At 44.3% G+C, this 22,953-nt stretch overlaps 2 protein-coding genes across 3 annotated transcripts; one reads left to right on the forward strand and one right to left on the reverse strand.

Annotated features, from left to right (window-relative positions):
- The first annotated feature begins 1,300 nt into the window (after positions 1-1,300).
- Positions 1,301-10,602, forward strand: LOC133900971 (uncharacterized). 2 transcript variants are annotated; one of them, XM_062342269.1, is made up of 13 exons: positions 1,301-1,610; positions 6,877-7,014; positions 7,142-7,223; positions 7,377-7,453; positions 7,571-7,683; positions 7,809-7,920; positions 8,062-8,181; positions 8,386-8,477; positions 8,560-8,626; positions 9,393-9,471; positions 9,568-9,659; positions 10,113-10,256; positions 10,374-10,602. In XM_062342269.1, the coding sequence occupies exons 1-13, from the start codon at positions 1,416-1,418 to the stop codon at positions 10,398-10,400; spliced, it is 1,338 nt and encodes a 445-aa protein (XP_062198253.1). In that variant the 5' UTR covers positions 1,301-1,415; the 3' UTR covers positions 10,401-10,602. The 2 variants fall into 2 exon arrangements, with proteins under 2 accessions (XP_062198253.1, XP_062198254.1); XM_062342270.1 differs by having other exon boundaries at positions 1,305-1,610; positions 8,065-8,181.
- Positions 10,574-22,751, reverse strand: LOC133900970 (UPF0481 protein At3g47200-like). The gene is made up of 2 exons (XM_062342268.1): positions 21,944-22,751; positions 10,574-11,624 (listed from the first exon to the last, which is right to left on the reverse strand). The coding sequence occupies exons 1-2, from the start codon at positions 22,544-22,546 to the stop codon at positions 10,875-10,877; spliced, it is 1,353 nt and encodes a 450-aa protein (XP_062198252.1). The 5' UTR covers positions 22,547-22,751; the 3' UTR covers positions 10,574-10,874.
- Positions 22,752-22,953: the final 202 nt, after the last annotated feature.

The following is a 22,953-nucleotide window of genomic DNA, read 5'->3' on the forward strand; positions in this document are numbered from 1 at the left end:
TGGTGGAAAGACGATTATGGAGAGCAAGTACGAGCGAGGGCTCTTTGATTGAAGATAGATCTGAGGTATATGCATACATGCCGCTAGGTGGTTGTGCATTTACTATTGTAACTTGCAACAGTTAGTCGTGAAGGATGGTCGATGCATGCATGGGTGGTATGGCAGTTCCGACGCCGGTGGTGCTGGTGAACATCCATGGCCTGGAGAGTGGAGAGGGCTCGGCGCAACTTTACTGTCTCAAGGCACAAGGAATTGCAACTGGCAAGCTGAGGGCACAATGGACCAGATAGCTTCCCTTGATACCTACTCGATGAGATGGTTGCCCGTCAGCTGCATGCTTCGCGTATCCTTGCCTGCTTCGATGATTTCGCCTCGTCGAATGAAAGAAAATGTTTCTCTGTCCCTGAAGAGTACCATCTAAACTAGTGCCACCGTGGCGACCTGATCAGCTCTATGTGGGCTGGGATGTCCTGGTTGGCGCCATTACGACCCAAAGCACACCTACAGATCAAGACTAGTGACAAGTTTGCACAATTCCCCAAATTTTCTTTAAGAAAAAGGCATATGCTATTTATCAGAGTCTGTTTTTTTTTGTTTTTTTCAAGCGACGACTATGAGCTATTGGATGGACATTTAGTGACTCATATCTGTCTTCAACCTCCCGTCTACCTTCCACTTGCCTCCCGTCTTCGCCTCCGTCTTCAACCGCTCGTTGGCTTACAGCCACGCTTGCTCCCCCGCCTCCCACCCTCTCCACCCATCTCCGATGGTGCTTCCGCCACCACTACCGCATGCCACCGCGCTAACCCAACGTTCTTGCATCTTCCATCTCAGCACTGGCCCACTGGCCATACTTTGCCGCCTAAGACCTCTTATAAATCCAGCAATGAAGGAGGCCCTAAATCAATCCCTTTCTTAACCCAACTGACCTTTATTGCTGAACAGACCACCTAAATTTCAAACATTTGAAATTCAGGAGGCGTGTAAGAAAAAAAGGCATCCCGGCCAAACAAGCACTGCATGAGTGTCCAAATGTTCTCCTTCAAATTGGCCAGTGTGTCCTCCATAAAATTTCAGAGGTGTTTGATCCCTGTCATACTTGCTAAAAACTCCAATTTTCAGTCCTTCACTGAATATAGCAAGGGTGGCCCACTGTGGTCCGTCGATTCAGCTCTCCTTCTGCATGGATCCTTGCTGAATATAAACTAGAACTCGACAAATCAGCAGATGATGACCGTATACATGACATGTGGTCTAGGTCATTGCGGATGGCGACAACAAAGGCGCGCTACCACCATTCCATCCCCACAGCTTGCAGCTGCAGGGATGCCACAGCGCGGCACCATATAAATACGCGGCACAGGCGTGAGTCGCTGCTTGAGCAATCAACCGCGAGTGCGTGCGCAAGAGGGTTCATGGCAATGGCCAAGAGCGTTGGCGACGTCGTCCATGGCGCCAACGGCGGTTCAGGACTGGACCCTAATGAAGGCAACGGCCACGCAGACATCGAGGCGGGCCGCCGCGCCGGCGCCGTGAGCGTCACCCCGCCGGCTGCGTCAAGGACGCAGCGCCTCGCCTCGCTCGACGTCTTCAGGGGCATCACCGTCGCGGTCAGTCATCAGCTACCCCCGGCCCTCTAGCTACGTTTATACCTCCATGGAATTAATTCATGCACGTCCTTTGTCTCTGCCTTCGTGAGTACGTAGAGAACTTCGAAGAAGAAACAGATCGACCGCATAGATGCATGCATGCGCGCACGACGTGCATGGTGACGCATGCGTGCGCCACTAACCGCCATGGATGGATCGAGGTTGAGGAAATAGGCAGCACCGTACCGTGGTCGTGGCCTCGTGGGTGCCCCGGCCGGGCGGGAAGCAGGTAGCGAATAGCGATAAGGAATCTGCAGCGGTGGGTGTGCCTGCCGGGTGGCGCGGTTTGTCCATCACACAAAAAATATGCAAAAACGATTGTGATTTTTGGCTGGCATCGTGAGAGGGAGAGGCAACGGCGGCTTCGTGCGCTCCATCCGAAATGGACGGACGGACAGGGCACAGCGGACCCGCATAGATATACAAGTACTCAACAGATAGTTTTGAGTTATTATTTTAGTTTATTTACTTTCTCAATTTAAATAGGTAAAGATCTTTAGTTCAACCGAGTGAGGTCTAGGCAGACACAATGAGGGGGGGGGGGGGAACAAAACTTGCATCCTTGGCGTACTGCCGGATTCACGCCAACCAGTTAATCCTTTCCTTCCGCAATATGGAGCGAGTGAAATAGCAAGTGAAATATATAGAGAGAGATGGAGAGCGGGGGAAGTGGGTGGTGACTGCGGCTACCGCAACACCCACGACTACGCCGCTAGGGGTTGCCCCCCGTGTGGCTACTGTCGGCTTAGGAGGGAGGAGCGTGCCCCCAGGTTAGGTGGTACGTTGCTTGTCTCCCCCGCGGAACTCCTCTCGGTCTCTAACCCTAGCACCTGCCGGGATCCAATCGGAGGAATTTGATCCAATAGCTCGCCCTCATGGAGAGGATGGGACAAATCTGTTCGGAAGGGCTGATGGATCTGCATACGTCAGTTTGACCTCAGTTGTGCGGCCATCGGTGGGGGGCTTGGCTCCTGCGGCCAAGGAAGTCGCGACAAGGGAGGACTCTTAGGTGCAAGGGATGTCACCACCAATCAAAGAGCCGACTGGGAGTCATCTACACCAATACTCAGTGTGCCTAATCCAAGCTGGAATCCTTCGAAGGCTGAGGGAGGGCTCAAGGGGAACTTCAACGATGGTGCTGTGGTAGCTAGAGGAGGAGCGCACTCATCTTGAAAAGGTAATCAAGAAACACCTGTTTAAGCCTCAATCGATCTCTGAGGAGCTCCATAGGTTGAGCGACGCATCTCCAGACTTGGGCAACGCGATGGTACAGAGGAAAGGTGATCTTGCTTAGGAGGTTTAGTCGGTAATCTCGCTGGCGCGGTTGGCGATGGCGTCGCTACCGAAGGGATTGAGATTGGGGGGAAAACGAACCAAGGCCGATGCCAACGAACGTGGGCCCAAATACATCAGGCCCATTTCAGCCCACTGGGCCGTCTATACCTATACGGTTCGGTTACTCCCACCGAGATATTTTCTCGCATTTGTCAATACCAATGTCACATTCGTGGATCTAGATTCCCAAAGCTAGTCCTCACCTCGAGTTTTCGACGACTGGAGAGGAGGTCAGGCGACTCAACACGACAGTGAAGAAGGTGAAGCTCATGGATCTTCCGCCACTGCGGTGGACTTCCTCCTCTCAAGCGGTCAAGGGAGGAACCATGGCTCGTTGGCAACACCAAGACCAAGTGAGGTATTAGGGGAAGCAAAGGTCCGAGGACACCCAAATGGAGGAAGACGATCTCCTTGGTGAAGAGATGTACAGAGAGCGCGATCTTCACCACAAGCTCCAACGGAACACTAGAGCACATCTTGAGCAAGGGGGTACCAGATCCTTCACAAGGGAGGACCCACACTCCCGAGGCCATGGTGGTCGAGGGGGCGGGTATGGTGATCCTAGACCCCATTTCAGCCATGGAGGTTGTGGATCTGGGGCTGGGGATTACAGATCTGAAGGGGGCTTTGGTTGTCCTCATGGAAAATAAGAAGGAAGACACGAAGGAAGAACGGGAGACTAGCAGCAAGGAGGACAACATCAAGGGAGTTAGAATCACCAAGTCTAAAAAGGTAAGCAACCTAAACCAACCAAACCTGTAGAAAAGACTCGTTGCTTCAGATGCCAGCAAGATGGTCACCACTAGGTGGATTGCACGAATGACCTAGTCTGCTACAAGTGCAAGCAGACTGGCCACATGGCCGTGGATTATGCAACCGGATTTGGCAAGATTAGGAAGATGCAAATGTATGGTTTTGCAACACAAATCTTGGTTTTTACTCTATCCACATCCTAGAGGAGAAAGCATATACTTTCCAAATCACTGGTCTACTGTCGGTCCTCACGGGTGTGGCCACAGTTGAGAAAATAGAAGCTGAACTCAAACATCTTATTGAGCCAAAATGGGACCGGAAGGTTAGAAAATTAGATGAGAATGAATTCATGGTTTTGTTTCCCAACAAAGAATTATTGACAACCTTCACACGATTTAACTTTGTGGAGTTAGCTTTACATAACCCGAAGATCAAAATCAGTGCTCATGGGAAGGATCCTGATGTTACTGATTTGCTGAAATCTACTGGGTAAAAATCTTTGGTATTCCTGCATATGCTAAAGATGTTGAGTCGGTCAAGGAGGTCACTGGCCTGGTGGCTAAGCCCCTTGTAGTGGATGAACTTAGTCTCCTGAAAAATGATCCTGTCAAAGTAAAGGTACTATATAGGGACCGGCGTAAGATCAAAAACTTCATTGAGATCTTTTCTAATGGGGAAGGACACCTAATTAGATATGTCATGAAAGATTTCAATGATAAAATATCTATTGATAGCCCTTCTTTCAAGCCAGACAATGATGATGATAGAGGGTCTGATGATGATTACTTGAGTGACTTTGATGAAGACACAAGTCAGGGTGATTTGCCACAGAAGGACAGTGGAGATAAAGCCAAGAGACAACCTGCTAGACCCCATAAACCAATTGAAAAAGGAAAGCAGATTGCTGTGGAAGCTCCTATCTCACCAATGGAGTGCAAGGATATTATACCCATTGCCTCTTTTGACCCAGTCATTGGGGAATTAACTATATATAATGCAGTGGAGGTGGAGAAGGGGAAACATTGGGTTCCTCACTCAGAAAGACAATAACTTAGATGGGGGACAAAAATCTCGAGTTTTTCTCCCATGTATGGACAACATCATTACCTCACAGATACCCACTCCCATCTAGGGAACATGATCAGGCTATCCTAGGGAGGGACTCCCTTTACATGAACTTAACCTTCTTGAGGACCATGATAGTAAGGGGGATGAACATGGACTTGGGGTCCATCCTACTCAGGAGAGTGATGTTTCTGAGGGTATGATCACTGTTCACAATCAGGAGGGCCTCTACCTGCTGTGTGCTAGCTCATGGCCAACTCTATCTTATCCCCCTCACAAGGCAATTGACTATCAATCTGGGTCCAGGCTGAGCAAAATAATTTTAGCTCTCATGATAACTGGGTTCCTGAAGGATTGCAAGAAACTGAAAATATGGAGAAAGAAGAGGAGAGCTTTGACAACTTATCCCAACTCAACTCCAAGACTAAGGAGGGAGACAACTCCCAAGGGTGGGTAACTGTATCTAAAAGCTCAATGATCATGACTTAAAAGAGGAGAGGCCCAACTCTTGCAACTAGGGCAAGCTCTAGGATCCCTAGAAATGGGATCTTCATTTAAGCTAAAGCTATGAAAAGAGCCTAGCAGAAGAGTTCTCCTTCAGATACTTCCCTAACTCTGAATCAATTTACTATTCTAAACAATACTTCTAATAAATGCATTGCAAATGTTATGACTGAGTTAAATCTAGTAGTTGAGAATATTGATAATCATATAGATGCCTTTAAGGTTGAAGAAGTAGCTAGGTCTAAGACTACAGAGGCATCTTATAAAGTCTTCCTTCAAAAGCAAAATGAGAAGGAAGTTGCTAGGGCAGAGGGCCTGGAATAGGAAATGATCATGGAGGTCATTGATCATTTTGTGAGAGGCAAATTTAGAAAAAGATGTCACAAGGAGTGGCCCTGAGGGAAAAAAAAGGAAGAGGCAGATAAAAGAAAAAACATAAATGAGGATGCTAATATGGAATGGTAGGGGGGTTAGAGAATGCAGTTAGGAGGAGGTAGATCAAGGACTGCATCATGCAGGAAAGGTTGAATATCATTAATATCTAGGAAACTGTAAAGAATGACTTCACAGCAAAAGAACTTAGAGAAATTTCTGGTGCAGAGATCTTCTCTTGGAGTGTGTTGCTTGCCCATGACCATTCTAGTGGGATTCTGGTGGGAGTCAAGAATGACCTTCTGGAATTGAAACATGGAAACTTCACCAATTTTATATCCAGATTACTGTGAGACTGAGAATCACCAATCTCAGATGGAAGTTCATCATAGTCTATGGCCCTCTCAAGAAACTAAGTTGCAAGATGGAGGGAGTAAACTTCTATGCCCTCTCAAGAAACTACGTTGCGAGATGGAGGGAGTACACTTCTTTTGTTTTGTGTTGTTATGCCGTTGTCGCCAATGTGTATACGAAATGGCTGTGTGTCGCGTGTCCGGCGTACGCTTTGGTTTTCTGCTGCGTTGGGCAACAAATCCTGAACCCAACGCCAGCTTCTGCCGTGAGTAATTAGCATGCGTCTCCGGTGATCTACAACGGGTGAGGTGCATGGCATCAATAGCCTACCTGAAAAGCGAAGCCAAGACATACACACACGTATAAACGAAAGAACAAGGTGCATCGAGTAGGTCAATACTCAATAGACCTGTAGCTGGGGTTTTCTGACCTGGAGCTTTCAGGATTAATCTGCAAGGGTACATGATCAATCGCCACTGTGATATGGAGACAACGAGTAGCCAATGGAACTTGGATTTTGCGCCTTCCGGGCGCGTGTCCATGTCATCTCTCCGTGCCTTAAAGTGACATTTCAATTACATGACAACGAACGCCAGAGCTGCAAAATCAAATTCATTTACAGTTACAGCATTCTAAAATGTTTTAACAGTTTTGGCAAAAAAAAAAAATTTCATGAATACTTAGCATTTTGTAAGGATTTTGTAGGAAATATTTTGTTTATATATATAAAAATATTTCTGGTCGGAAACAGAAGATTCCAACATAATAACACTCCTAGAATCTTAATTTTTGTATTTCTTCAGCGATTCAAGCTCACACAATGGTTACCCTGCAAATATGACAGCTGATGATCATCGTGGACGATGTTGGCGGCGTTGTCCCTGCCATCAGCCACTCGCCGTGGGACGGTGTGACGCTGGCGGACTTCGTGTTCCCCTTCTTCCTCTTCATAGTCGGAGTATCATTAGCTTTTGCATACAAGGTAATTAAATAAAATACTAACATACTAACTGGTAATACCTAGTTAATTAATTACCGTATGCACGTCTTGTGATTTAACCGGAGTTTGTTGAAAAAAAGTACCTAATAGCCAGTTCATTTTTGTACAGAGAGTGCCAAACAAAGCGCTGGCAACTAAGAAGGCTGTTCTCCGGGCTGCAAAGCTCTTCCTTCTAGGCCTATTTCTGCAAGGTATAATATCCACTTGTCGGTTGATTGGTTGCTCGGATTTGTATCCTCTACCTTTGATTGTAGATTTCGATGATTTGTGTGAAAATGTACACCTCTTCAATCCAGTGAAAACACTGAAAATACCAATATATAACTTGATATCGTCTCTTCAAGGTGGCTTCTTCCACAGCCTCCACGATCTGACCTACGGAGTCGATATTTGGAAAATACGGTTAATGGGAGTACTTCAGGTATTAGCACAGTTCCATGTGTGATCCACATTCTATGAATCGACGACCTTGAAGGAAATCTGCATATCTCCAACCAAACATCCTAAATTGTTGATAAAATTGTCCCACTTCTTGCAGAGAATTGCAATAGCATACTTAGCGGTGGCACTTTGTGAAATCTGGCTTAGAGGTGGTGCTGGTGATGTCGGCTCCGGCGGCTATGCGTTGATCAGAAGATATCGTCATCAGCTGTGAGCATGCTACAACTTTAACAGGCACTCCAAATAATAAAGTTGCTACTAGTTGCATAGTTAGCTAATCTATTTATTGTTTTTGCTTTGCATCACCGTGTTGTCCTTTCCTTTAATTTGCAAAGGTTTGTGGGTTTGGTTCTCATGGTCACCTACACGGCGCTTTTGTATGGCATGTACGTGCCAGACTGGGAGTATGAGGTCACGTCTCCGGACTCCACTTTGAAGCACTTTCTGGTAATTAAAATTATAGTGTCATTAAATAATGCATACGATACTTTATTTACAATTGTACCCTGTTTTTGAATAATTTCCCTCGTTTCGATAGAGAATTTATGCTTCATTTAAAACTGTTATTTGATTTTGTTGTCCTGCAAGCAGGTGGAATGTGGGGTGAGGGGAGATACAGGTCCCGGCTGCAACGCCATTGGCATGATCGATCGACGTGTTCTTGGAATCCAACATCTCTACACACGCCCAGTTTACCTCAGAACAACGGTATGGAGCAATGCAAATAGAAGAAACATGACCTAAGAAATAACCTCAACTGTATATAATATCTTGGCTCTTGAAATTTCAAATTACTTGACATTTATAAAACTGTGGTTTTTCTATTACTGTAGTTTGTTATCATGTAACAGTGTACGGATACTATCAGGCAACTAACAAGTTGTTCTGTCTATTCATTTGGGGTAATTGCAGCAATGCAGCATCAACTCGCCTCGAAACGGGTCACTTCCTTCAGACGCCCCGACATGGTGTGAAGCTCCCTTTGATCCTGAAGGTCTCCTCAGGTAATTGGTGCCTTTATTGTTACTAAATCACATGCTTTAGTCTTGAACTCTCTCTGACTCTCTCGCTCTCTCCAATGTGCAGTTCCCTGATGGCAATTGTGACCTGTTTGATTGGGCTCCAAATTGGGCATGTCATTGTGCACTTCAAGGTACCTTTTTACTTCCAGAATTTTTATTGAGAACCTTTACAGTATACCATGATACTAAATAGTGGAGAGTATCATTGTTGTGATCCAACCGTCCATTTTAGTAGGTATTATTGTAATTATCTTGGTACCTTTAGGGGTAATTACGTCATTGACTGACCGGACTTCGGACCTTCGTCACCCATACCAGCCGACGGAGGGTGAAAACCCTAATAAATGAAATGAACAGAACAAGTGAAAACTTATTCGATGAATAAACTAACATTTTGACCTTCCCTAACTAAACATATAATTTACAAGTTTATCATAGTTTTTTGTTTCCAATCCTACCCTTATGATACCCATGATACTCTTTAATGATACACATGATACTGGTGGGCGATAGAGTATCATTGGATCAATCTAAACCACCGGATAAAGAAAATGGACGGCATGCACTCATTTAGGTGTACGGTAAAAGTCTTCTTTTTATTTACGATGTGTGCTTCTGCATTTCTTTGCGCTTCACATAGGAGTTACCAACCGCACAACCCGAATAAGAATCAATAATGCTTGAAGATTTGCTGTCAGGAAACAAAAAACCCAACGATTTTTCGCTTAATTCCCGACGGTTTCAAGCTGTGAGGGAAAAAGTTTATTGATATCTATCTTTTGAGTATGAGTCGAACAATTTGTGCTACATCTTATTAAGCATGTAATTGTGATGTCCATTTTGTGTATGTTAAATTTAATTTCTGTTGCCTATTTTTGCTGAAATTTGTGGCTGCAGGAGCATGCCACGAGAATAATACAATGGTCGATTCCGTCGTTAAGCTTGCTGGTTCTTGGCTTTTTGCTCGACTTATTTGGTAACTAACTGATTAATTAACTAAAGCATTGGTTTCTGATCATACAATTTTTTTATGGTATGTGTTTTTTGACCATATATTTCGATTAACATGCAGGGCTGCACTTGAACAAGTCGTTGTACAGTCTGAGCTACACCTGCGTCACCACGGGCACCGCTGGCCTCTTCTTCGCAGGAATCTATTTGCTGGTGGGTGATAATTTTCTTCTTTAAGGCACGGGCTCTGAACATTTATTTAAGAAGAGAATACAACAATGCAAACACCTGAAAGGGAGACACCACAGATGCCAATTGCATAGCACCGAAATGATCTTTTTTCCTTTAGAAATAGCAACGCTATAAAATTGTTGATCTAGTTGGAGAGCATTATTTAAGTACATGGAAGATTAGTCCAAAGCAGTTGGAGTTAACCAAAACTACTATCCACTCTTTTGCTAACATAATTCTTCCAATTTAATCAAGGCCACATTTAAAAAAAAAATAAGAATATCCTTATATTCGTGTAGGAACGGAACATTTTCGAATAAACCTCCATTGTTCAATGAAATAAAAGATCTCCTATCAAATTAACATCAATTCCGATGAAAATTTAAAGTGTGTACTATGGGTTTGTGATCTCAGCAACATGAAATGTATTTTCAGGTTGACGTGTTTGGTTACAAGAGACCGGCTTTCCCTATGGAGTGGGTAGGAAAGCATGCCCTGATGATTTTTGTTCTAGTGGCATGCAACATCGTCCCAATGCTGGTACATGGGTTCTATTGGAGGGAGCCACATAACAACCTTGTAAGGAATATACCATCTTAGTTATTTGTTTCTACTTTTCATGCATATTCCAAATCATGAGAAATATTAATTTAATTATGAACTTATTATATACTGTTGTTATTTGTTTTTGAACAGTTGAGATTCGTGGGAATAGGAGGCTGACCATCCTGAAGATCATGATTTGGGAGCACAATAACACGGTTTAAAGTACCTACAAGTTGTAATGCACATCTAGACACAGGACCAAGTTTGAGAATTTGAGAGCCCTATGCTAAATTTAGAAATGGGCCCTACATGTGCAAAAGTCAACTACCTGTATGAAAAAGTCAATCCTGTTCGCTATATAAGTTGCCGGTTTGATTTATTCTTTTTCATATTTTCCCCACCACAATTGAGGGGGATTGCAGTCTGATTTTTCCAACTTTGTTTGCCAAATGATCTTTTTTCCATAACCCCAGACTTTCAATTGAACAACTCAAACATGGCAAACAAAAGAAGCCAAAAAACCAATACAATGGAATTCACAACATTCAACACACCACACCTCAAGCAAGGGCAAAGCCAACTCAAACCGATCACCCACTGTTGTGCCGGCGAGCACGCATGCAGATGAATGCAAACGACGGCCAATACAGATCACATCGGAGCTGGCGCCGCCGGCGAGCTGCTGCTGGCTTGGCCCTTGTAGAATGGCATCACGGTGTAGACGGTCTGCATGATGGTCATGACGAGGAGGAAGACAGCGGCGAGAAGAGAGAGGAACGCCCAGGGGCTCCGGAAGTAGGTGTGGATGAGGTTGGCGCGCCACATATTCCACGGCTTCCGGAAGTAGGCGTTCACCTGCCGCTGCACGGATTCGAGCGCGCTCTCCGGCTCGATCACCACATCCTTGGAGATGCTGTTGAACAGCTTCGCCACCGCCTTGTCGCTGCCGATGGCGTTCTGGATGATGCCCTTGGAGCTCAGGAGCGCCACGTCCTTGGCCGAGTCGATGATGTTATCCATGAAAAAGATGTACGCCGTCACGTCGTTCCCGGCGCCGACGTGCAGCCGCTCGAACGCCATCATGTTCAGGAACATGTACTCCGTGGAGTCGTCCACCGACACCGCCGGCATGCTCAGCACGCCGTGCCGGAACCGGATGTCGTGGAGGCACTCCGAGTTGCTCTTCTTGAACCGGATCCCGGCCTCGTACAGCTCCACCGCCGATCGGATGATGTCCGTCTCTGGCACGTCGGGCCGGCTACGCCGTGACGGGTGCGGGCTGTAGAGCATGCTCCGGCGGTAGACGTCCAGCGGGTGAAGCCTCAAACCGGCGCCGGTCGGTGCCCGCCGGGACGCCGGGGACAGGAACCTTAGAACCATCATGTTGATGACGTCGTCGTTCTGAGTGGCATCCGTCATCCATGCACATGCAAGTTATCTCAGTTGATGGTTAGTTCTAGTTCAGTTGCAAGACATAAAAATACTATGATAAAATAATATTGCTCTGGTCACATTGTTTGTAATTTTTGACATGTTAGAAATGAATCGGCCAAGAAGTTAACCCACATGATGACATGCTCTGATACGCCTTTTTCCGAGAAGCTCAACCAGAAGCTGTAACAAACATGTTACTGCCTCGCCAAGCAATAAACATGTGATTTTTTCCTCAACTAGTACTCTCTCGCAGAACTTGAACTGCTCAATGTGAAACTATAATCAATTTAATGTGAAATCACGCGTTCTAATATCGATGGTGACAGATGCTGTCTCTTTTAAGAAATATGTCTTGATTTATATGTAATCAGTGATTGATAAGTTTATTGATTTAGTTTATTAAGTTTTAGATTGTTTGAGCTTAGTTTGATCATTGGAGTTAGAGAAATATTTTTCTTGTCTCATGGTGTGCAGTGATGAATGCAACTAGACGGTCGTCGACGGGTGATCGGGATAAGCGAGTGCTTGGTGCCAGACGATCAAAGAGGTCGGACAGACTCAAGGGTGATCTAAGTTGTACACGTGGAGGTCAAGCAAAGTATGAAACGAAGGATGAAGACAGCATGTTGACAAAGTTAAGCGAAAGAGATGTCGGTGCAAGTGACAAAGTGGCCCGAGAGATCGGCTGCGGGAGAGACTTGCTGGCAGTCAGGATCGCAAGACGGAGTACACATGTCAATATCAGAGCGCTTGCTTATGGTGTAAGCAAGTGGCGAGTCACGATTTCAAAAGCGTGCAGAGGATTTCACAGTTGGATCTCAAAATCATGGGAGGATTGGAGGAGTATGTGGCACTATCGCGAAGCTTGCATCTAGGCGAAGTTAAGTCATAAAGGCGCCGCGACCGTTCGATGGACGGAGTAAGAAATAGACCAAAATGTTCTCGGTAGTAGGTAGAAGTGTACTACGAGAGAGGGGTATTTTATTAACAATCTAGACAACTTAAGGTCAAGTTTCTTAAGCCTATAAATAGAGGGGTAGGATTATAAGAGAGTTTGAATCAGCCACTTGAATCCCCTTATCTCTAGACCATCAACTTAGAGAGTTGCTTCTTACGGTGACTACCTTTTTTCTTTGTTCTTCATTCAAGTTTCAAGTTTTTGTGCTCAAAGACATATCGAATGGTCTTGAATAGAGCATATAGTTCATATTCCATCCGTAGAGTCATATTGTCTTGAAATTTTCTTTCTCGCTTTGTCTCTCTAAAACTTATGCTCCTGTTTGTGCATTTTTGATGAGTGATTGGTGAACAAGGAGTGTATCATCTATTGTGCAAGAAATTTGTAAGGCGCCTATTTACCCCCTCTAGTCGTCATTCTCGGTCCTACAATTGGTATCAGAGCCGGTTTGATCATTTGTTGATCTTAACCATCTTTGTGATTCGTAGGCGACATGGAGAGAAGTGGGAAGATTTGTTGTTCGATGGAAGAAACTTTTTGTACTGGAAGTTGCGCATGAAGGCTTATCTTCTAAGCTAATGAAGTGCAATATGGGAAGTAGTTGATTCCAACTATGAGATCCCTACTGCTCTCACGACTCAGCTTCAAATCAAACAGTATGAGGTTAACAACAAGGTTAGAAATATTTTGTTCACTAGACTCAGTTGAAATAAGTTTGACAGGGTTCAACACCTCTGTACTGGCGAGGAGATCTAGACAACTCTGAGTGTCTTCAATGAGGGTACTAATTAGATTAAGTCCAGATGCCAAAACACTTACAACCAAGAATACCAAATATTTGTGCAAGGATCCGGTGAATCTTTAGATGCTATATTTGCTCGATTTGATGGAATTATGAGCAAACTTAAATCCATTGATCTTTTGCCCTACTCTGACTATGAGAGGGTGATCGAGCTTTCCTATGCTCTTGACTGTAGCATATGAGAAGTGAAGATCTTGAGCATTAAAGAGTCACTTGTGATGAACTCTTTAGCAAGCTCAAGTCCATTAAGATAGCTAAAGTGGCTCGGATTGGCCTCGGAAACCCCATGTCTCAGAATATGGTGTTGATTTTTAGACCAAATGGTGACAATTAGGCTTGAGCTAGCTTTTCTTATGCTAACACCTCACCGAGTGGTTTTGCTTTGTCTTCCTTGATTTCTATCATAGAAAAGCAGGTGGATGCACTGGATGATGAGGATCTTGCTCTCATCGTGAAGAAGTTCACCCGCTTCTACAACAATAGGAGAGACCGGAGGAGAGGAGGCTCTCGTACTTATTTTGAGTGTGGTGATACCACTCACTTCAAGGCGGATTGCCTTAAGCTCAAGAAGAGGGAGGACAATAACCATGAATACAACAAGCACAAGAAGAAGAACAAGAAGCATTTCTTCAAGAAGAACTGCGGAAGATGGCAAAGAAGGCGGCCAAGGAGGCTTCTAGGGCATTCATGACAGCTCTTAGCGACATTAACACCTCATCAAGCTTGGAGGAGGAGGAACCACAAGTGAAGAACAAGAAAAAGGCTAAGGACTTCACCGGCCTCTGCTTCATGGCGGACGACAACAACGATAGTGGCCCCGAGCTTGATCCCTCTGAGGTATTACCTTCTTATAACCAGCTTTCCATCCAAATCAATACCTTGATTGATGCTCTCGTTAGCCAGGATAAGTTACTTAAGAAAGTTGTGCGTGAATTGAAGGAGCTTATACTTAAGTATGAGTCTGTTTCTTCTGAGCTTGAGTTGCTTAGGTCTAGGGCCAAGGTTAAGAATGAGGATTGTGAGAGTTTCTTGATTGTCATGAGTGATCTTGCTGAGCTTCAAACTGTGCATGCTCAAGTCACCAGTCGGCTTGAGGCTGCCGAGAAGAAGCTCCTTCAGGAGGAGTTTAGACCTACTCTCTTAGGATCTTGCAAGAATTGCCCTTTGCTTTCAAAGGATGTTGAAGTGAAAGATCAGCGTATAAAAGAGCTAGAGTCTAAATTGGAGAGTGCTGAGAGTTCTACGGATGCGCAGCCTAAGTGTTCCACTTGCATAATCCTTAAGGACAAGCTCAGCTGGGTTAGAGGGTAAGTTGAAAAGCTCATAGCTGAGAATGAGTACCTTCTTTCTCTTGTGGAGAAGTGCTTAGAAGGCAAGACCAAGGCCAAGATATGCGCTGATAAGGCTAGGTTAGCTTTGGGTTTAGGCTTTGAGAGAGTTGCTTACACTAGTTTTGGAAAGACTGTATCCACCCCACCCACTACCCTAGAGTCGGAGAAAGCCAAGATCAATACCTCACAATCCATGCTAGAAAAGCTTACACCTCAACCTACAAAGGAGAAACTCACACCCAAGAGAGCTCCACAGCCTAAGATGATGGCACTTGTGAGATAGCCTAGAGTGACTGGCAGTCGAGTTACCAAGAGATACTATCACTGCACCTACTACCAGAGAGAGGGTCGTCTTGTTGGGTTTTGCTTTCGCTGCAGGAGAGATGAGAGGTGTGAAGGTGATATGTCCTAGAGGCAATCATAGAGATGATTGTATCACACATTTATGTTCATATACTTCTGTAATGTGTTATTCCAAGAATAATTATCGTTTAATTTGATTGGCAAGTATGTAACTTGTTTATGAAACTCATTGTTTATATCATGATGTTATTCTTAGTCGATCCCTGGTCACATATTATTGTGATGATACATAAGATCAACGCATGTATTAATTGATGATCATGTTTCATGGATCATAGGTATAGAGATACCAGATCAATAATATGGATATTTATGTTGGAGAATATAATGTTGGATAGACCTACCTTGAGATACTGTTGGGATTATTATTATTATTATGTGTCATCAGTTGTTATCTCAAATGGTGTACCTACAGGATCCTTAAACCTGATATCGTCATTGATTCCCAGAGTGTGTAGTGACATACTTTGAGGCTACCAAACGCTATTCCGTGACTGGGTAGTCATAAAGGTAGTTTTTAGGTTTGTCATGAAACATGGCGTGGGGTGTGAGTGATCAAGATGGAATTTGCCTCTCCTTGATAACAGGAGAGATATCTCTGGACCCCTCGAGGTAGTTGGATTGAGAAAGTGCATGACCATGCCAATATGATTAAAGAGTTAATCATGATGAATCCACTACTTGATCGAGTGAATGGTCGAGCTATTACAAGGGTGGCACATATCTCGCCTTGAGCTTGACTGTAGCGTGAGGCGAAGGGATCGATGCATGTGTATATCAAGGTTCAGTCGATATGATATTTTGTGTATAGTTAGGAGTCAACATGTCCTGCTAGGGACCGCTATTAATTTCAGTTTGGAAAGGGTTTTCGAGTCGTAGGTGTTTGTACATGAACCTAACGGGTCACACACTTAATGGGTTGGAACAAAACATGCGAATTGGATTCATATGAGTTTGATTGGATTGTGATCCATGAGGTGTTAGAGTCCTAAAGGGCTTCCAACGTAGGAGCCCATTAGCGAGCTCTATATAAGGAGAGGCTTGGGGTGGGGCGTGGAGAGGTCGAGCACTCAAAAACCCTAACCGCAGCTTTCCACACGATCTCCCAAAACCTTAGCCATGTGTTAGGTGCTAGCACATCAGCACTCAGCATTTCTACTCTGTACGTGTCGATACCTTAGAGGCGCCGCTGCTATTGTGGCACTGATCTTCTTGGTGAGTTGATCATGACGTGTTCGGGACTGGTTGCTGGCCGTGATGCACTGGTCGATAGACCTGATCATCTGGTCGCGGAGCACAATGTGACCACTCAGATCTGGTCGGATAACATGACACAACCACTCAGAACTGGTCGAGGCTGTGATAGACCTGATCGGGAGCTGGTCGAGGAACTGGTCAAGTAGCACGACCACCTGCTCGGAGTTGGTAGAGCGTGACCACCTGTGCAGGGTTGGTCATAGATCTGATCAAGAAGCTGTTCAAGGAGTTTGACGCGCACGACGCTAGATCGGCCTACTCCAACTCTTCTTCCGCTGCACTGTGCATCGAGTGGTAATGATATATGATCTTCTACTAGCATGGTTTTCTGGGTGATTGTGGTAGACAATTTTTGTTTTAGGCTAGCGTAGTCTACCTGTTCCCTAACAGGCGTGAGTGGGAGTGTAGTACATGAGACATGTACCGCCTCTCTGTTGGTGTACATGAGCATTTTTCTCGCTCCTACCCATGAGTCTTTAGCGCTTTTCAGTCTCTTTATAGGCATTGCCCGGTGTGTATTTTACCATAACTCATATAGTTTTGGTCCACGTGTAAGATGCTTTAAGTCCCATTGCTTTGGCAGACCATGTGTTCCCCATTGTGGTACTCATCCCCGGCGTGTTGGTATTGATTTGCAAGCTCCTACTGTTTCAACTTCAAGACGGGTGACCTAGTATTGGATTCTCAAGAGGTTTTTGACTAACCCCAGTACTGAGCCATCAACCTTCTATTATTCTTCTATGTAGGTGGTAGGTGGAGACCTGGATAACAAGTGGCTCATTAACTCTGATTATTTGCGTCACATGACCGGAGATTCATCATGATTCTCTAGCCTCACCCCGATAAAACATCACGAGTACATCAATTTCAAGGATGATTGGAAAGGTAGATTGAAGGCCAAAGGAATGATAAAGGTAAATGAAAGTTTTACTTTCAAAGATATGGCTTTGGTTGAGCGTCTGGGATACAATCTACTTTATGTATCTCAGTTGCTAGATGAGGACTTGGAAGTGAGCTTCAAGCGTGATACTTCTCGAGTTCTTAATTCTTTTGGTGCTTTGATTTACAAGATTTCTCGAGTTAGGAGAGTTCTTGGAGTCAATTTCTCTGAGGTTTCTGGTTCTTCTCGGTGTTTACTTGCTCAACCTTCTTCTTAGCTTTGGATGTGAAATAGGAGATTAGAGCACATGAGTTTTGATTTTCTTACTCGTTTGAGTGCCCTAGGCTTGATCCGAGGATTGTCCAAGCTCAAGTTTGAGAAGAACCTTGTCTGTGCTCCTTGTCGGTATGGCAAGATGGTTGTCACTCCTCACCCACCAGTCAATCTGGTGATGATTGAAAGACCAGGAAAATTTCTTCATATTGACACTATTGATCCTTTCCAGGTTCGTTCGGTGGGTGGGAAGTGGTATGTACTTGTTATTGTTGACGATTACTCTCGCTACTCTTGGGTCATTTTTCTTGTAAGTAAGGATGAAGTGTTCTCACACTTTTGGAGCTTAGATTTGAGATTGTTCAGAGAACTCCCAAGTGCATTGAAAGCAATTCGTAGTGATAATGGCACCGAGTTTAAAAACTATGTCTTTGATGCTTTCTGCCTTGAACATGACATTGAGCATCAATTTTCTGCCCCACGTGTTCCTTAGCAGAATAGCATGGTTGAAAGAAAGAACATAACTTTGGTGAAGATGGCTAGGATGATGCTCAATGAGCATAACACTCTTAGGAAGTTTTGGGCTGAGGCCATTAGTACAGTGTGCTAAATCTAAAATCGGATTTTCTTGTGCTCGATCTTGAATTTGACTTCTTATGAGTTGCGCTTTGGGAGAAAACCGAAAGTTTCACATTTCAGAGTTTTTGGTTGCTGGCGCTTCATCCTAAAGCGTGGTAATCTTGAAATGTTCGAGTCGCGCTCTTCTGATGGACATTTCTTGGGGTATTATGTTTATAGTCATGCTTATAGGGTTTACAATCTTAACACTAATACCATCATGGAATCATGTGATGTGACTTTTGATGAGTCAACTCCCTATGCTAGTTCTATCTTTAAGTGTGCAGTGATCAGAAGATGAGGGAGATCATCTTTTTAAATGATGATCTTCCAGCTCTTGGTGATGACGAGGATGATCCACCACTTTCCTCGACCACACCTGCTCTAGACCTGGCTCATGTTTCTCCTACTCCAGTAGAGGGTCGTGCAGTCTCTATTTCCACTTCAGCTGCTCTCGTGCCTGCACCAGCTGTGTTTGAGGGGGAGGTTCTCTCAAGGCTTGTGGTCCCTTAACACATTCAGCGGCGATACCGTCCACAGACGATGATCGGTGACATCAATGAGAGAGTAACGAGATCCAAATCTGCTTCTCATGCTCATTTTATTGATTCTGCATTCGTTGCTTCCTTTGAAACTAGTGGCTCAGGGTTTCACTCAAATTGAGGGGATAGACCTTGGAGAGATATTTACACCAGTAGCTAGGCTAGAAGCCATTAGAATCCTCCTAGAATTTGTGGCATCATAGGGTTTCAAGCTATATCAAATGGATGTCAAAAGTGCTTTCCTAAATGATTTCATACAGGAAGAGATCTGTGTCAAGCAACCCCCGGGCTTTGAGTACCCCAAGTACCATCACAGAGTATACAAGCTTCAGAAAGCTTTGTATAGGCTTAAGCAAGCACCTAGGGCTTGGTATGATAGGCTTAGGTATTTCTTGTTAGAGCATGGGTATGTTATGGGGTCAGTTGATAAAACTTTGTTCACTCTCAGGCGTGGCAAAGATGTCCTACTTGTTCTGATTTACGTGGATGATATGATTTTTATGGCTTTTCTCATACACTTATGGCCAAGTTTGCAAAAACTATGAGTAGGGAGTTCGAGATGTTGATGATGGGCGAGCTTAGCTTCTTCCTTGGACTTCAAATCAAGCAATGCAAGTAGGGTACATTCGTCCACCAAACGAAGTACACCAAGGAGCTACTGAAGAAGTTCAACATGAGTGACATGAAGCTCTTGGCGACACTGATGGATACCTCGACTGTGCTTGATCCGGATGAAGATGGTGAAACGGTGGACTAGAGGGAGTTCAGGAGCATGATTGGCTCCCTCCTGTACCTGATGGCGACAAGACCGGACATCCACTTCGCCGTCTACCTCTGCATGCGCTTCCAACCTTCTTTGTGAAAATGTGAATAATCTTGTAAAATCAAGTATCTTGTGCTAAAATGTTATCTTGAAGCCTCGAACTATTTGTCGTACCCAATCGCGCGACACTTTGCTTGGATAAGAGACAACTTGAGGATAAAAATGAAAGAAATGTGCCTAATTGCTCAAATTTATTTAAAATCACCTGATCTAATTAAGTCTTGATTTCATATGTGAGCGTTTGCAAAACATACTATCATGAATGCTTGTTTGGATAGTTTGATATTGAAGTTGGCTAGTTCTTAATGCTTGTATTACCTCGGTATGATTGGATGCTTATGTGGTTGTCGCTTTAAATATGATTCGGCTATGTGAAATTAAATGCATCAACCAATTCTTCGGGTTTAGCTTGTGAAGTTTCATGTTCTTATGTCATCGTCTCCTTTTGATCCTTTGTGCAATTGTGAGCTCCATCCTCTATTTTTTAAAGCCCTTTGACGTTTCTAGCATTTGCAAATGCTTTATGGTATACTTGTGAAAGCTCATTAGGTTTGCATATTCATGCATTGCATAATGTTTTGTTCTTGATGTTTGCATTGCTAAATGGGGAGAAATGAATGAAAAAGGGGAGAAATAAAAAATATACACCAAATCACAAAGGAGAATCTTGCATGAATAAAAAATGTCCATTCATCAAGAGGGAGTATTTGATTTTGTGTTTTTGAGCTTTTATTGCTCTTTTGAGGTTTTTGGATTATCTTTGCCTCTCTTAGACCTTATGCAATCTTTCTTATGCCAAGTGACATATTTTTGCTTTTTCTTGAGTTTTTGGTCACTTGGATAAGCATATATTCTTTAAACCAAAATCTTTGTACTTTGAGGTGTTGTCAATGCACTGATCAAGGAGGAGATCGAGAAACCAAGTTGAAATGTACCTTGGTTTATATGCGATGTGTGATTGACGAGGTTGTCGATTTGGTTTATCGAGTTCTGGATTGCTTGAGTTTGATTTAAACATTTTTATTATGAACTAACTGGAGTTGGAGTTCACCAAATATGTTTGCTTGTCTCATGATGTGCAGGTGACAGATGCAACTTGGCAGTCGTCAACGGGTGATCAGAGCTAAGTGGGTGCTTGGTGTCAGACGATCAAGGAGACCAGGAGGAGTCAAAGGTGATCCTAGTTGTATACGTGGAGGTCAAGCAAAGTATGAAATTGATGGTGAAGACGATGTGTTGACAAAGTCAAGCGAAAGGGTCTCCGATGCAAGTGACAAGGCGACCCGAGGGATCGGGAGCGAGAGAGATTTGCCGATGATCAAGATCGCAAGATGGAGTACATGTGTCGACATCAGAGCGTTTGCTTAAGGTGTAAGCAAGTGGCGAGTCATGCTTTGAGAAGCGTGTAGAGGGCTTCATGATTGGACCTTAAAACAGTGGGAGGATTGGAGGAGTATGTGGTACTATCGCAAAGTAAGTCGTGAAGGCGCCACGACAATTCGATGGACGGAGTAAAAAATAAACCAAAATTACCCTCGATGATAGATAGGAGTGTACTACAATAGAGATATTTTAGTTACAAGTTAGGAAATTTAGGGGTCAAATTTTCTAGGACTATAATAGAGGGGTAAGGCTAAGAGAGAGTTTGATCCAGCCACTTAAGCCTATTGTGCTATCCATTTAAGAGTCTAATATAGGGTTTTAGAGGAGAGGAAGATGAGTGATTAGCTTATGTAATAGGCGAGAGTTTTTGAGAGAAAAATCTTTATAATTTGTCTAAAATAGGTTGATATCTTTGAGTAATGAAATTTATGTTTTTACATATGCTTGAATTCTCCTCCTTCTAGTCTCTGTCTATTGGTTATCTTGAAAGTTTGTAAGTTTTTTCTTTTTTTTTGGTGATTTTCTTGTTAATTTTCGTTTTTTTTTTTGAGTTATGATTTTTCAACCTCGAGAAGTTATTCTTTTTGTTGCTAAAGGCATAAACGTTCATATACTCATATGTTTGAGAGATCGTTGAATGCTCTCATCTCTAAACCATTAACTTGAAGAGTTACCTATTTTGGTGATTGTCTTTTTATTTTGTTCTTTGTTCAAGTTTCAACTTTTTGTGTCAAAAACACATGGAAGGGTTTTGAATAGAGCGTATGATTTATATTTTATTCATGGAGTTGTGTTGTCTTAAAACTTTTTTTCTTGTTTTATCTCTCTAAAACTTATGCTTCTATTCATATATATTTAAGAAGCGTTACGTAAAAAAAAGTAGACCATCTATTTAAAAAAATTTATAAAACAACTATTCATTCCTTTAATCACTGTTCTCGGTGCTACTCTTTCTTTGCTGGACAAAGCGAAGCATATTGATAACCTCCTAATACCGAAACTAATTTACGTAGTATGACTCAGCTTGCTAAAGGAGCAGAGGAAGTAGTAATTTACCTGAGGCTTGGCTGTCTCGACGGCGACGAGCTTCTCTAGCAGGAGCAGCGGCAGCTGGTTCTCGAGCATGAGCATGTCGCGGCGGATGTAGGGCACCATGTAAAGCACCCCGTGGCGGCTGAAGATGGGATCGTTGGATGCGTAGTCTTCGGCGCTCTTCACGCCGGGGTCAGCGGCCCTCATCACCTCCAGCAGGAAGCACCCGTCCACGATCATCATCTCCAAGAACTTCTCCCTGCCGCCGTCCAGGCCGCACCACTCGGCGCCGAGGTCCATGTACGCGCTCTCCAGCTGCTCCGCGACCTCCTCCACGGCGGCCGCGAACTCCTCCAGCGGCCGCTTGGCCCGCCGCAGCAGGTGGCGCAGCGCCCGGAGCTTGTGCTCCTCCATCGGCAGCAGCTCGGCGTCGCCGTGGTGGAGGGGACCCAGCGACACCACCTGCGGCCTGTAGGCCTTGGGGTTGAGGTCCTTGATACACGCCGGCACGCGGTAGATGCAGTGGCGCTGCCACCGCGACACCTCCACCGACGCATCGGCCTCGCTGAGAGTCCTCTCCACGTCCACCACCCACGCCCTCCTGCCACCGCCGCCTACGGCCGCCATTTATCAGACCGGCAATTTATATGTACGCGCGTCGATGGTGGTGTCTGAATCAACAGGGATTTGAGTTCTAGCTAGATATATAGCAACTAATCTAGCCAAAACTCTAGATATATATAGCTATGTACACCTCGAAGAGATCAGCGTTGTATATAGGCATAAGCAGTTACTTGCGTTGCATGCCACGGCGCGCGTGCTAGGTGCACGAACAAGGGTCACGGTCATGTGCATGCATGGCTACTCGGGTTACAAACTTAGTCTAGAATGTGTGTACAGAAGGGTGACGTAAGCCACTAGAAGAGATGACAGCTAGGATTTTATGAGGTTGAGGAAAGAGAAAAAAGAGACAGAAATGTGTTGTCTAGTATGGACTAGATCTGCAGCATGAGAGAAATGCTCATATAGATATT

Source organism: Phragmites australis, chromosome 19 (assembly GCF_958298935.1).
Source record: "Phragmites australis chromosome 19, lpPhrAust1.1, whole genome shotgun sequence".
In the NCBI taxonomy this organism is placed as follows: domain Eukaryota; kingdom Viridiplantae; phylum Streptophyta; class Magnoliopsida; order Poales; family Poaceae; genus Phragmites; species Phragmites australis.

Bases quoted from the DNA above. Each gene is read 5' to 3' on its own strand.
- LOC133900971 (XM_062342269.1), top strand. From the start codon at position 1,416: ATGGCAATGGCCAAGAGCGTTGGCGACGTCGTCCATGGCGCCAACGGC. The intron at 7,921-8,061 runs GTAATTAAAATT...TTGTCCTGCAAG, and splicing joins CCACTTTGAAGCACTTTCTG to CAGGTGGAATGTGGGGTGAG. The intron at 10,257-10,373 runs GTAAGGAATATA...GTTTTTGAACAG, and splicing joins GGGAGCCACATAACAACCTT to TTGAGATTCGTGGGAATAGG.
- LOC133900970 (XM_062342268.1), bottom strand. From the start codon at position 22,546: ATGGCGGCCGTAGGCGGCGGTGGCAGGAGGGCGTGGGTGGTGGACGTG. The intron at 11,625-21,943 runs GTAAATTACTAC...GATGCCACTCAG, and splicing joins TCGAGACAGCCAAGCCTCAG to AACGACGACGTCATCAACAT.